This window comes from Typopeltis vanoorti, chromosome 10 (assembly GCF_054136105.1).
Source record: "Typopeltis vanoorti isolate ZY-2024b chromosome 10, IOZ_Tvanoo_1.0, whole genome shotgun sequence".
NCBI classification, from domain to species: Eukaryota; Metazoa; Arthropoda; class Arachnida; order Uropygi; family Thelyphonidae; genus Typopeltis; species Typopeltis vanoorti.
The window spans coordinates 8177680-8191135 of record NC_143558.1 but is presented as its reverse complement, the minus strand read 5'-3'; the positions used below and the strand labels follow the sequence as shown (position 1 = coordinate 8191135).

General features: G+C 35.3%; 1 protein-coding gene across 3 annotated transcripts in view; it reads right to left on the bottom strand.

The window, feature by feature from the left end:
* The window catches only part of Myo81F (unconventional myosin 81F), a 454212-nt gene that overhangs the window by 373423 nt on the left and 67333 nt on the right, over positions 1 to 13456 (bottom strand). For all 3 annotated transcript variants that reach the window (XM_090398885.1, XM_090398887.1, XM_090398886.1), the window contains 3 exons: positions 9261 to 9404; positions 4412 to 4520; positions 117 to 691 (listed from right to left, as the gene is read on the bottom strand). In XM_090398885.1, the coding sequence (XP_090255011.1) occupies positions 117 to 691; positions 4412 to 4520; positions 9261 to 9404 (828 nt within the window). The remainder of the gene's footprint in view (positions 1 to 116; positions 692 to 4411; positions 4521 to 9260; positions 9405 to 13456) is intronic.

The window sequence follows — 13456 nt, the reverse complement described above, 5'->3', positions numbered from 1 at the left end:
TTAGCAAATTTAACTTAATCAAATTGAAATTTTCAGTACATAATCAACAGTAACAATTAATAATTTACAATACTAATAACAAATGATAATTATAAAAATTATAACTGTTAACTAACCTCGTGGAGTTTCAGAGGAATCTCTGTAACATTTCCTCTAACATTAATTTGCCTTTGTAAAGTTGCCTGAGCAAGACCCTCTGGTGACACTCCCAAGAGAGTAGCTACTGTCATAACAATTTCCTCATCTCCACTAGTTAACTGACACCTTTCACCATCCACATCTTCAAAGTTTAAATTTCCCAACCACAGAATTGCACTGAGAACACTAAATATGCCATCACACATATCAGAAGGTGTATTAAGAACAGACATTGCAAGTCTCAGTGAATCAAACATTGTGGCATCATTGATGCCATCAATCTTAGTACAGCCACTCTGGTTCAGATAGTTGTAATTATTTGCTGGTCCAACCATGAACTGTTCTCGCAAATCCTTATTACGTTGTGCTCCTGCCACCAGCTGATAGAACACATGGTAATTACGTTCTCCACGTGACTGGAAAGTAATGCGTGATTGTTCCAAAAGATAATCCTGGATGATGCAACCTTTAATCTGATAACGAGAATCAAAGCAAACTTGAATGAATTTTCCAAACCTGCTGGAATTATCATTCCTCACTGTTTTTGCATTACCTGAAAAAAGATGAGCAATATTAATAATAAAAATTAACAGTCTTCAAAATATATATAAAAAAGAAATTCACATTTTCTTTAAGTAAAAACTTTAGCTGTTCCAATAATAATTATTTCTTTAACTAATTAATGTTCACAACAAATTCACTGGTGTGACTAACTATTTGTGCAAACATTATTAAATGCTAAGCTGGTTGGACTGAATAGATAATGCCTTTGCTCTTCAACCAACAAGCTATATCTTTGAAATCCTCTGTGGCATATATATTTATGAGTCTTAAGGTGGTAAATGATTTTCTTTGCCCAATGGGAATTCATCATTCTGCTTATTAGAGGCATGAAGTAACTTCAATATGGATCATGTTTGGCTCTAGATTAGGGTTCATGAATGACCTGAACTTAGTTCATCGATTGGACTAAACCTGCAAGAGAGTTATAACCTTTCATGAGCGAGATTTACATAAAAATAAATAAATCCGACAGAAGATAACATCTTGAAAATACTTAAAAATCTTGTATTAGTTCACTGATAAGTGTGCCGCAGTCAAAATATTCAACTTGCCTTTATACTTTAAAAATATATTAATAAATTATTGAAATCTCTTATGTACTACAATAATGTAGGATAATTTCCAAATCAAGAATAGACGAAACACAGATTTAACTGTCTTATGATGAAAGATATTGCAAGTCAGTTAAGTTTCTCATTTATAGAAATATCACATGTATTAATGCTTTAAAATAATATTCAGTAATTCAAAGCACCCTTGTAATCTGGCATCATTTCTTAATAATTAATTTTCATATATTTTCATTTGCTAGAGACACTATTTGTGAGGGTCACTTAAGAGTCAAAGTCAGTTAACTAGGAGGAGACCTCCACATAACCTTTTAAGGAATGTGGAAAACTGACTTGAGTTTCTGACCTAATGTCCAATCCTCACCTTGTAGCAAACTCTGTCAGTAGGTATCTACCTGGATACTCAGCAAATGAGCACAGGCTGACAATTTGGGATTTAGCCAACCAAACTACACTATCTAATCAAAAATATCCAGACATTCCTTTGTAGTAGTGGATATGGCTATATACATCAAAACAACAGTACAATTGTGACCACATAAAACCACAGAATGAGACCACCAAGTGCTGAAGTGTATGGCTTAGAAATCACCTGTCCTCCACTTTCAATTGAGCTCTGAAATGCCTCTGCAAACAATATCAGTACCACAAATTCATTGAGAGTTGAGTCTGCATGGGTTCGATTCCCGTCGCCGACATGAGGAGCTTAAGGATCTTCCTCAGTCATAGCCAAGTTAGCCAGTCTTGGGTGCAGACAGCAGGGTTTCCCCCCAGTTTATCTGGGGTTTTTCATCCTGCAAGCAAGCAAACTAGCCCTGTGAACACACGGATCTACAGCCATAAATACTTAACCCCCCCCCATGAGGGGGCTCAACTCGCCCCAATAGGGAAGGGGGAGAAAAGGGAGGTAACTCCATAAGAGAGTTGAAGAACTTGGGGTTTTTTTTATACATGTATAAAAAGGAAGAACATGGTCATGGAATATTCATAAACATTAACAGCAAAATGGGCTGTACTGTAGGGCTCAGTGACTTTTGACATGGTACTAACATAAGATGCCACCATTGAAACAACTCAGTTTGTAAAATTTCTGCTATGCTGCAGCTTTGCCAAGCAACTGTAGATGAGGTTATTGTAAAGTGGAAATGCCTAGAACCAACAACAGCACAATTGCAACCTGGTAGGCCACATAACCACAGAATAAGATTGGCAAGTGCTAAAGTGTATGGCTTAGAAATTATCTGTCCTCCATTTGCAAGCGAGTCTGAAATGTCTCTGCAAGCAATGCCAGTACAACAAGTGAGAGCTGAAAAACTTGGGTTTCCATTACCACACAGCCACACACAAGCCTGACTCCAGCAAAGACAATGAAAAGTTGAGTGAAGAGGCATAAAGCTCGCTGCCACTGGACTCAGGAGCAGTGGAAACACATTCTCTAGGGCAATTAATCAACTTTGCCATCCCATCTATCTGGCAGTCCGATGGACAAGTCTGGATTTAGACCATGTCAGAAGAATTCTAGCTGCCTGAATGTGCTGTAACTACTGTCAAGTTTGGTGGATGAGGCATCACAGTTCTGCTACTGTTTTTCATGGTTTGGAGCTTGCACATAAACATGATATCATCCCCACTGAACAACTGTGGGATAAATCAGAATAGTGATTGCAAGCCAGGCCAAATCACCAGGCACCAGTGACTGACTTCACTAATGCTCTTCAGGAAGAATGGAAGGAAATTACCACAGCAATTACCAGGTAAGACCAACTCCATATCAGTGCCTTTCATAGTAAGAGTTGGAATGAGTAGGCATCTAGATATTTTTGATCAGAATATTATATATTCTTATTGGATTAACCCAAAATAAAATAATGGTAAACATGGAGTTTGTTACAGCATCATATTTTCACTTCAACACAAATATGACAACAATCTCTATTTGAGTTTTGTACATCTGGAAAATAAAACAACAATCTGTATTTGACTTTTATGCATCTGGAAAAGAAAAAGTGCAAATGCAATATTATATCAAGCAATACATAGTCTATATCTGGTTTGCAAGTAGTCAGCAACTGGAATTGAAGGCGTTACAAGCAGATGTTTCAGTGTTAAATCAGGTGTGAGACAAGTATGAACATTATCTCAACTTTTTCATCATTTATATGGATCACATTATGAAGAGAAGTGGTATTAAGGTAGTCAATATCGAAATTGAAGATACTCAAACTTAACTCTCTATACTTGATCAGATGACATACTTTTAAATAAATCCAGTAAATGTCTGCAGAATTCACTGACTGAATTGAATAACTGCTTTGTTGTAATAAATTTGTTATGAAAAAATCAGCAATAAAAAGACAAAACTGTGAAAATAGACAGAAAAACACTGTGAACATTAAATGCATAACCATTGGCTGTATTCACATTGAGATTTCTTAATATCCTAAACATCTTCAGTTCATCAACCTCTATCTTTATCTTGACCCCAGTCAGCCACTGCACTTCCCTCTTTTCAATTCATGTCCTCATAGTTCAAATCCTCCATTATGATTACATCCCTGTATTTACTAAGCTAATTTGATTAACATATCATCCATATCCTCTTTTTCTCCTGCTGGCTTACCTACAGCAGCAGCAAGTAATTATATATATTCAGATTATTTCAGATTAGTAGGATTTTGATTATGTAAAACACAAATGAAAATACGAAAAAAAATTCAAAATTAATATTAATAATAAAAAAGTCTCAACCTGCTTACAGTACTAATGTTCTATGGGATTCCAACTCTTCATGAGTGGGATTCAACATTGAAAACCACACACACACTTTTGCCTTTCCCCTGAATTTATTGTTGTTAGACAATGTTTACCAGTTTAATATATAACCAGTTAACTATACTGATGAATCATATTCTAAGCACTAAGTGTGATGTGTGGTCCCTCTGTACCAGGAATACAACAAATATTGCTGTTGATGTCAATACAAACATTAAAATTAATTACATATTCCAATGCTTTAATAGATTATTTATAACTGTCTAAGTAAATGTTGTTAATTGTTTGTATATGCTACAATATAACATTATTATAACTATATATTACAATAAACAAAAAGAAAAAGAAATTATTAAAAATGAGCATACCAAATGCTTCCAGAATAGTATTTGCTTCTAAGATTTGCTGTTCAATCCATGTAGATACATTAGTTGTAACAGTACATAAATATTGTAAAATAAATTTTGTTGTTTCAGTCTGCAATTAACAGAGAAAAAAAATTAATCAATCATGATAAATTAACAATAAATATTGTTCATTACACTAGTCAGAACATGTTTCTTAATAATAACAAAAAATGTAATAGTCGTTAGGTTCTGTCAAAAAATATACCAGAGGAAAGAACTCATTACTGAATACCTCCTTAAATTATCATTTTATGCTGCCAATTCTGAGACAATTACTCTTTTCTACTATTGTTCATGAAGAATAGCAGTCTAAGTCATTCATCTATATAAACAACATGATGCTAACAAACTTTATATTCTTGACAAGCTTTTACTGAGTAGAATCAGTAGAACTTGAATTACTTTGCAGGTGTATTAAAATTAAAAGTGAAACAAAAAATTTTGTCATTTATAAGCCCCCACCTCCAGTCAGCCTGGTTGACTGAATAGTTAACTTGTCAGCTCTAAATACAATATATGCACTCTCTCTCTTGAGATGGGCTTGGTCACCATGGGAGAAGTTCCTCAACAATGAGTGAGATCAGAAGTAGCTCTCAAAAGCACTCCCCCCCTTTTAATGAGCATAAAAGGTGCAGTATTTTAAGGAAGGATACGAGGGGAGGGGGATGAGTGCTACTAATGATACTGGATGACTTCAATCCAGTTAGAGTGTTGAGACCTATGACTGCAACACTAGTAACAGTTTTTACGTGGCAGTGAGTTTGATGCCATCTGGTGTGAGGTGGAGTCTAACAAGTTCGAATATATAATGAGATGTTGTTACAGACCTAGTGGATTGGTTGCTAGTGACAGAGAAATGTATTATCAAATAAAGATGATGGGTGTGAAACGAGTAATCATAATGGGGGACTTTAATTATCCAAACATTGATTACATAGCAGTAAAATTTCATGTGAAGAAAGAAACTGAATTTACTGAGAATTTGGGGTGAACACAATACATTTATACCTTAGCTTTGGTTGATGGGTCGATACATCATCTTTAAATCACTCTTGCAATGGGATTACCATACATTCTTTCCACTCCTGTGGAATCTTCCCTGTTATGAGACTCAAATTAGATAGCCTGGTCACAGGAACAGCCAGTTTAGCTGAATACTCTTTTAGTATCCTTTCTGATATCCCAACAGTTCCTAATGGCAAATTCCCATTCAATTTATGCAACAACTTTAGTTCTTCATCCAGTGAAGAGTAGCAGAGATCCTGAAATGAACCTTCACACGTAAAAATAAGGAAGTCATTTCGCCTCTTTACAAGGCCTTGATAAGACCTCACTTGAACTATTGCAAGGTCTGGTCTCTGGTGGTTTCTGTGGAGAGTGGAATGCAAAGGAGAATGTTAAAAATGATATCAGAATTGTGAAATACTGATATAAAGACAGGTTGAAACACTAGCAAATAGGAGAAAGAGGGGGTGATATATATGATTGAGACTTACAAACTTCTGAAAGGGCCATAGGATACCAAGAGATGGAATTTTTTTCATTTTATAGAGGGTAGAGAAAGGACAAGATGGCATCCTTGGAAGTTAAGAATGCATCCCATCAATAAGAGGGTGAGAGCTAGATTTTTCTCTCACAGAGTGATGTGTGATTAGAATAGATTGCCATTGGATGTTGTGTGTGTGTGTGCAGGTAGTATGTGGCCTCTCTCAATGAGTCCCTGACTCCCTGAGGATTTCTGTTAATAATAATAAATAAATTAAACAATAGATGGTGGCAGTGCTTTTGTGAGATTCAACACCGATTGCTAGAGAATGTCTAATTTAGAATTCTCTGCTTTTGACTTCCTTTAAGGCCTCCTTGCCTCATTCAGTAGCATTCATCTGCTATACATACTGCTAATCAAATTCAGAAGAACCATTCTAACCACTTCACCTTTCTATCCATGAAGCTGGACCTAATTTTTCTGCTCATTCCACTTCTTGTTCATTGATACTTCTTATGCTGATAGTGCCAATCTTTAATTCTGCTGACGTTTGGATTTGTTCCAGGGAAAACAGTTTGCACTATTCACCCTGGCTCCCCTGTGAAATCAGTGGGGACACTACTTAACAGTGTAATGCCCAAGTAAACATAATGTACCATGTGTACTATCATTTGTTTTTTGTTCAAGACAATACAAGATATAATTTGTTTAGCTAAGTCTCAAACTGCCAGCCAATGCTTGTTTGTTCAGCATTCAGGTAAATAACCACCAACAGAATATTCTCTGCAATTCCTAGAAGCTATGTAGAGGTCTACCCCCAGTTATCTAACTCTAACCTGCAAATAACCCCAACTTTGCTTCATTAATATATAATTGAATATTCCCCTCCAGACAGTATCCAACTGATCATCCTCTGTATCTTAGGCTAAGCACCCCTACACTTCACTCTTTGATACCTGACATGCAGTCACGCTTCATCAATGGCACAAATGTATATTTACATACCTACCCCTTGAGTTTGATTAGCAACCTCCCATACAGAGTCCTATCTAGCAAATTTTAGCATGCAGTACTATGGTATATCTATCCCCCAACCAGTCCAATCCTGCTGTCACTATGTATAGAAAGGCTTACGTGTTATTGATGATTCATAATAATGTTTTATGGTAAAATCAACACCAAGAGAGGAAAAAATATATATTTATTAAACTCGCTAATAATTTCTTTCTCTTTTTTGTGCTGTTTATACCGTAAAACATTATTATGAACCTGCTGTCACTATTTTAAAATGTGAGCGGAGTACACATTTTAAAGCAAGACTTACCTCTAACAAACTCCTCCATAGCACGATTGAAAGAATAATGAAATATTGAGCCCTTCGATTGGAAGAGACCTGTGTTCGATTCTTGTCATGATGAAAAGAATTGTTACATGGCCTTTTTCAGCTGAAGTTGAGTTAGCTGATTTCATATAAAAGTAGAAGGGTTCCCTTCCCTTCCTGCCCTCCAGAAACTCAGGAGTTTCATCCCACACACAGGCAACTTGGCTGTGAAAAAACATGTAATTTACAGACAAAAATGCTGTTGTGCTGGTAGTGGTTGGTAGATGGCATTGTGTTGATGGTAGTAGTGTCAGTGTGTAGTTGGAGAATTAAGTAGAGGAGATAGTGATTTATGTAGTGGAGTAGTGTGCAGTCCCACAATGAGTCCTTGGACTCCTTGGAGGTATCAAGTAATAAAAATAATAATATTCATGTCCTCTATAAAGCATCAAAGTGCTATCTATGCAACTCTGGATGTTAGTCCTAATATTATTATTATTATTATTTTGGTAACTAAATAAATCTGCTACAAGTCTGCAAGATTCCCTGACTAAATTGAATAACTGTTGTAATAGATATGGTATGAAGGTCAGCAATAACAAGAAAGATAATGAAAATAGGCAGAAGCATTGAAAATATCAACTGATTTGTGGATGGAGAACCTATAGAACAAGTAAAATATTTCAGCTACTTAGGCACGATTTTTAGTGAAGATGGTAAATTGAATATGAAAATAAACTACAGAATCAATAAAGCTAGTATGGTAGGAAGTCAACTGAATTAATTTATATGGAATAAGAAATTAGTCAAAACACTAAATTAGCTGTATACAAGACAGTGTTCAAACCAATTTTAACTTATGGATCTGAGAGCTGGGTCAGAAGTCAAACACTTGACCAAAGTTTAGAGACCGCAGATATGAGAGTCCTAAGAAAGTTAGGGGCATGAACAGATGGCATCAATGACAGCATCATATTAGAAAGATCAGCAAAACAAGGGCCATTTTCTCTGCCAGGTTGGCAGGAAAATGACCCAGAGGAAGACCAAGATATAGGTGGATTGATACAGTAAAAAGTGCCTTAGAACACAGAAATATAAGATCGGATAATATTAGAATCTTGACAGATTACAGATTTAATTTGGAGGAAAATTGTTGATCGGAAGTTAGTAATGATGTAAATTTTTCATGTAGTACTATCATATCCTATACACGCTTGAGAGTATATGTAAGGAATCAGATGATGATGATTATTTTGATAACCTCTGTGGGTCAACACTCATCATGGGAGCCCCCACTCAACCAGCAACATGTCTATTGTAATGGGAGCTTTGAAGTTATTTACACTACCTGCACTCAATGCACTTGGGCAATGCATTCCACTCACCAACAATTCTCCACATAAAAAATCTACTCCTCACATTCTTCTTCACCATATCTTTATGCAACTTGCAGAGATGCTTCTCTGCAAGTTCTTTAAAATCCACTCTTTTTATAATTTCTTTTGTATTAATCTGTCTCAAATGCGCTTCATAACTAACACTCCAGAGTCCTGATATCACAATGAAATTGACCAAATCTGAGCATAATAGTCTATATATGGTCTGAACCTTATATAGAGGCACCATCACATAATGCAATACTTGCATAATAAGCACTCTTAATCAGTTTATTTTTCAAACACTGTGTATAAATTATATACTAAGAGATCCACTGATGAAAAACACTATAGCTAAGAAACTTATCAAATATTGTTAGCAAAGATAAAAATTCTTAGAATATAACATTCCAACATTTAACTCATGAAAATTATTGTGGTATTAAAAAAAAAAAAAAGTGTAAGAGCTATTCAGAAGTATATCGCATACATCTAAGAATAAAAACTGGTGATTAAAATGATAATTTTATAATAATGACTTAAAACTAGAAGTTAATTTAAGTTATTTAGATAGAATATACATCTTAAAATTTGTTCAAATTTTAAGATGTATATTTTAATACACACCTTTCCAGCTCCACTTTCACCACTAATTACACATGCTTGGTTGGTACCATGAGACTGAAGATTATTATATGCAGCTTCAGCAATTGCAAAAACGTGGGGATCTTGCTGACCAATTTTTTTACCACTATACCTCATTACCCATTCCTATAAAATTAAATACTTAGTAATTGATTAAATAAAAAGTGATATGTAAAGATTGCTAATTTTTATATAGTTTTACTGTCATCATCAAATACCTGTATAGGATACTATGTTAGTGACACACAATTAAGCTTACGCTATTTCAACTTCCAATCAACAGTGAATAGCACTCATTATAATAGATTTGTAGATTCAACCACTGTTTGATATTAAAAAAAATTCTTTAATAACATGAAATTCTACATTTCACCCTTTATATTAAGATCATATTCAGGAATATATATATATATATATATATATATAAAACACCCAGAACAAAAATGATATTTTCTAATGAGATATTTTTCTCTTTTTCTCAGAGGATTGCAAATGATGCAGCAACGTTGTAACAAGTGTATAACACACTTTGTGGAGAATATGTAAAATAACGTATAAGTTACAAGGTTCCTCCTCAATTCCCTCATGGTGATTATCAAAACTTCTCAGTTTTGATAATTGGGAGATACTATGGGAGATACTGAGATAGGAGTGATGTTAGCTTGCTCAACCTTTGCAATGAGTTTCCCAGTGTTGTACTACCTTACCCCAGTCCTGAAGATATTTTCAGGCGCAAACTTTGTTTGCTCACACTTGGATAAAGGATTAAACTAAATTTATTATACTGAAAGAAAAGATTGGACAAAGCTTAAAGTCCTTTGAGGCCTTCTATGGGTGCTGTTGGGTGGGAGGCCTACGAATTAAAGTTTCCCAAATCTTGGGAAGTTGAATACAACTATATTTACTAAGATTAGGTCAGATTTTTCAAATCTGCTGTTGAGTCTAAAAAAATTCGTGTTGTGGTGAATCATTGTAGTTTTCTACTATTTGATTATGTGCATGATCAGCTAGACCTCTCATTCTGGCTATATCACTTGAAAAGATACTATTTATAAACAGATTGAAGGCACAGCCATAGCTCCCTCCCCCAAGCCAGTTATTATATGGATTTTTGACAAACATGCTCTTGATACTGCTATTCTCAAACTTCTATCTGAATAAGGTACATTGATGATGTACTCTATTTGACCATATGGCTCAGACACAGACACATAAGACTCCTTCCTACTCCATCTCAATAGACAGCACCTCAGAATCCAGTTCACTATAGAAAACGAAAATGATAATGGCCTGCCATTTCTACTAGATACTTCAATCATATCTTCCCAATGACACCCTTTCTTTCTCTGTTTACAGAACCCCCCCCCACCACCACCACCACCACACACACAAGTAGATAAATAGGTAACAGACTTTCCCATCATCCTCCATCTCAACAATATGGTGTTATTATCAAAACCTTTGTTAATAGAATCTCCAATCTCTGTTCTACCTAGACTGAACTTATTGTTGAACTCTCATTTATTCATCAGAACTTCTTTTCTTATAGTTCCAAGGCCAAAAAGATCAACAAAATGAATTGTTCCTCACTTCCCTCTCAATATGCTGACTATAATAATGCCATTGTTCCTTATATTTGGAATATCTCAGAAAAAGAGCTAGAACGCTAAAAAGTACAATCTTTGCACTATATTCAACCCTCATCTGAAACTGGCTGGGCTCATCCACTCTCCCATGGATCGTCTACCTCTTTTTTCTCTGTTCCAAGTGTTTATAGGGTTCCTTTGCAACTTATTAACAGTTTTCTTCAGTCTGTTGCTAGAGGAATATCTCTCTATGCTTCTTCCATTTTGGCGAGTCTTGTGCATCTCTCCACCAAAATTTCCATAACATCTTACCTCATCATCCCATCTTACCACTGGTCTACCTGGTTTCTAATAACCAGTTCTTGATGTCCATTCTGTTGTTTTCTTCAACTTATCATATTATGGTCAAACTGGGGGTTCTGCAAACATCTGACTAGAAGAACACAAAAAATACATCTGCTGCCATAAGTATGGCCAAGTCAGGTCTAGCTGACCATGCCTTGGATGTCTTTCACAGAATCAAATGTAAGAAAACTACTATGCCTCACCACAACAACACAGTTGTATTAAACATCCCAAGACTTGGGAAAGTGTAATCCTTAGGCCTCCCACCTAACCAGCCGAGTCTAGCCAACAGTGTCCCGCATAGGACTTTAGGCTTTTGGACTAATCTTTTCAGCTTATTGTTTTGTGCAATTTTGTGTGTTTTTACAATTTTAATATTGTTCCCTAATGATGTCTCAGTGACAGACTTTCTATAGGCTTGATTAAATGTGTTTATTTATTTGTGCTGTTTTTATTCCATTAAACCTTATAATGAAAACGGTTTTTTGAAATATCCATTTTACTGTTATCAGCTGCTTATTGTTATCAAATTACACAAATACAATGTGATGACATTAAGCAGACCCCCATACCAAATTTTAACTGGAAAAAAATGAAATTAAGAATAGTCTCCATGAGTGCCAAAAACTTAATCTAACCCTGACTAATGATGAGTAGCTAGTTCTTACTATGGCTGTCCCAAATAGCCATATATGCAGCTTGTGACCAGCTGGAATTATCAAAATGTTGGCTGGGTACTATAACAATAAGGCTTTTTTTTTGCAAGTCAGTCAGTTATATCCATGTGGTTTTGCACAAAGTGAAGTGCTAGTTTTCTCTGAAAAAACACCTGGATGCAAAAGAAGAGATTACTGCATGATTTTAATAGACATAAAGAAGAAGAGGAAAATAAGCAAGCTGTAAAAGAAATATAAAATTATTTTCTTTTATGATCTTTAACTTATGTTCAAGTCATAATTAATAATCTAGTTATTGAATTATTTTATGCTGAACAATTTTTTTTTAGCTAATATAAAATAAATCATGAGAATGAGTTAGAGAGTATCCACAATATTTTGGGGTTTTTAATTTATTTATTTACTTTTTTTGATATGGTTCCCATGCTGCATGTGCATACAGCTGTAAATATAAAATCTGTTATTTAAGTGAGATATCTGACCATTGTTAAGCAATGGAAGATTTGGCAGTTGTTCTACAAAATGCGACAAGATACAAAAAATACTACTGCTCTGCTGATTACACACCACCAAAGAACAGCATGCAACAACTTGAATTTGGTGGACTGAAGGGATAGTAAGTGAAACACTTAATTCAAGACTTCTCACATGAAAACAGTGTTGTGCTTTGTTTCCAGAATGTGGATTCGCATACTCAGACAGTGGTGCACCCAGGGGGGTGGGCTGTCAAACCCCCCCCCAAAAAAAAAAGAAAAGAAAAAGAAAAAGGAAAAAAACACTAGAAAATTTTCCAAAAATCTTTTCCTAATTAAAATCCATTTTTTTGATTTATGTCATGTCTTCTATTTGTATACTACTTAAGAATTAGTGGTCCCATAAGGTAGGAATACCCCATAGCTCTCAGGAATCACGGTCGCTGTGAACGCAAGGCAAACGAATTAGTGCTTGGGTGGACCAAGCGCTACTTCATTTGCCCGAGTCAGGCCAGAGGAGATCACAGGTATCATGTATAGACAATCACTGAAGATGCTCAGTCATAGGTCATATGCAATGTGTAGTGTGTATTCGCAAATTGTCTACTCAACAACCCCCCCCTCCCCCGATTAAATCTTGAGTGCACCACTGTACTCAGAAATGACTGAATGAGTATTATCGAAGATATCAACAATTTGTTGTTGATATCTTCGATAATACTCATTCAGTCATTTTTCTTTTTTCGATTAACTGGAGTCATTAATCGATTCAGTCATTAATCGATCTTTTTTCGATTTAGTCATTAATCTTTTTTCGATTAACTGGAGCTTTAGTCCTTGATGAAAATGGTAGTAGGAAGACTGTTATGAAAAACAGCAACCTTGAATTAATGAAAGAAAAGGACAAGAAATTTCAGTAAGTGTCAAGCTGAACAGCATACTGATGTAGACAAGCTGTTGCTGATGCATTTACAAACTTGAGAAAAGTGGAGGAATAGTGGTAATAGCCAGTATACCTGCAGAGATATACAAAACTTGCACTGAATATGACTTTGAAATTGAAACACTGTGATGGTAGAGATATTGTTTGCTAATGG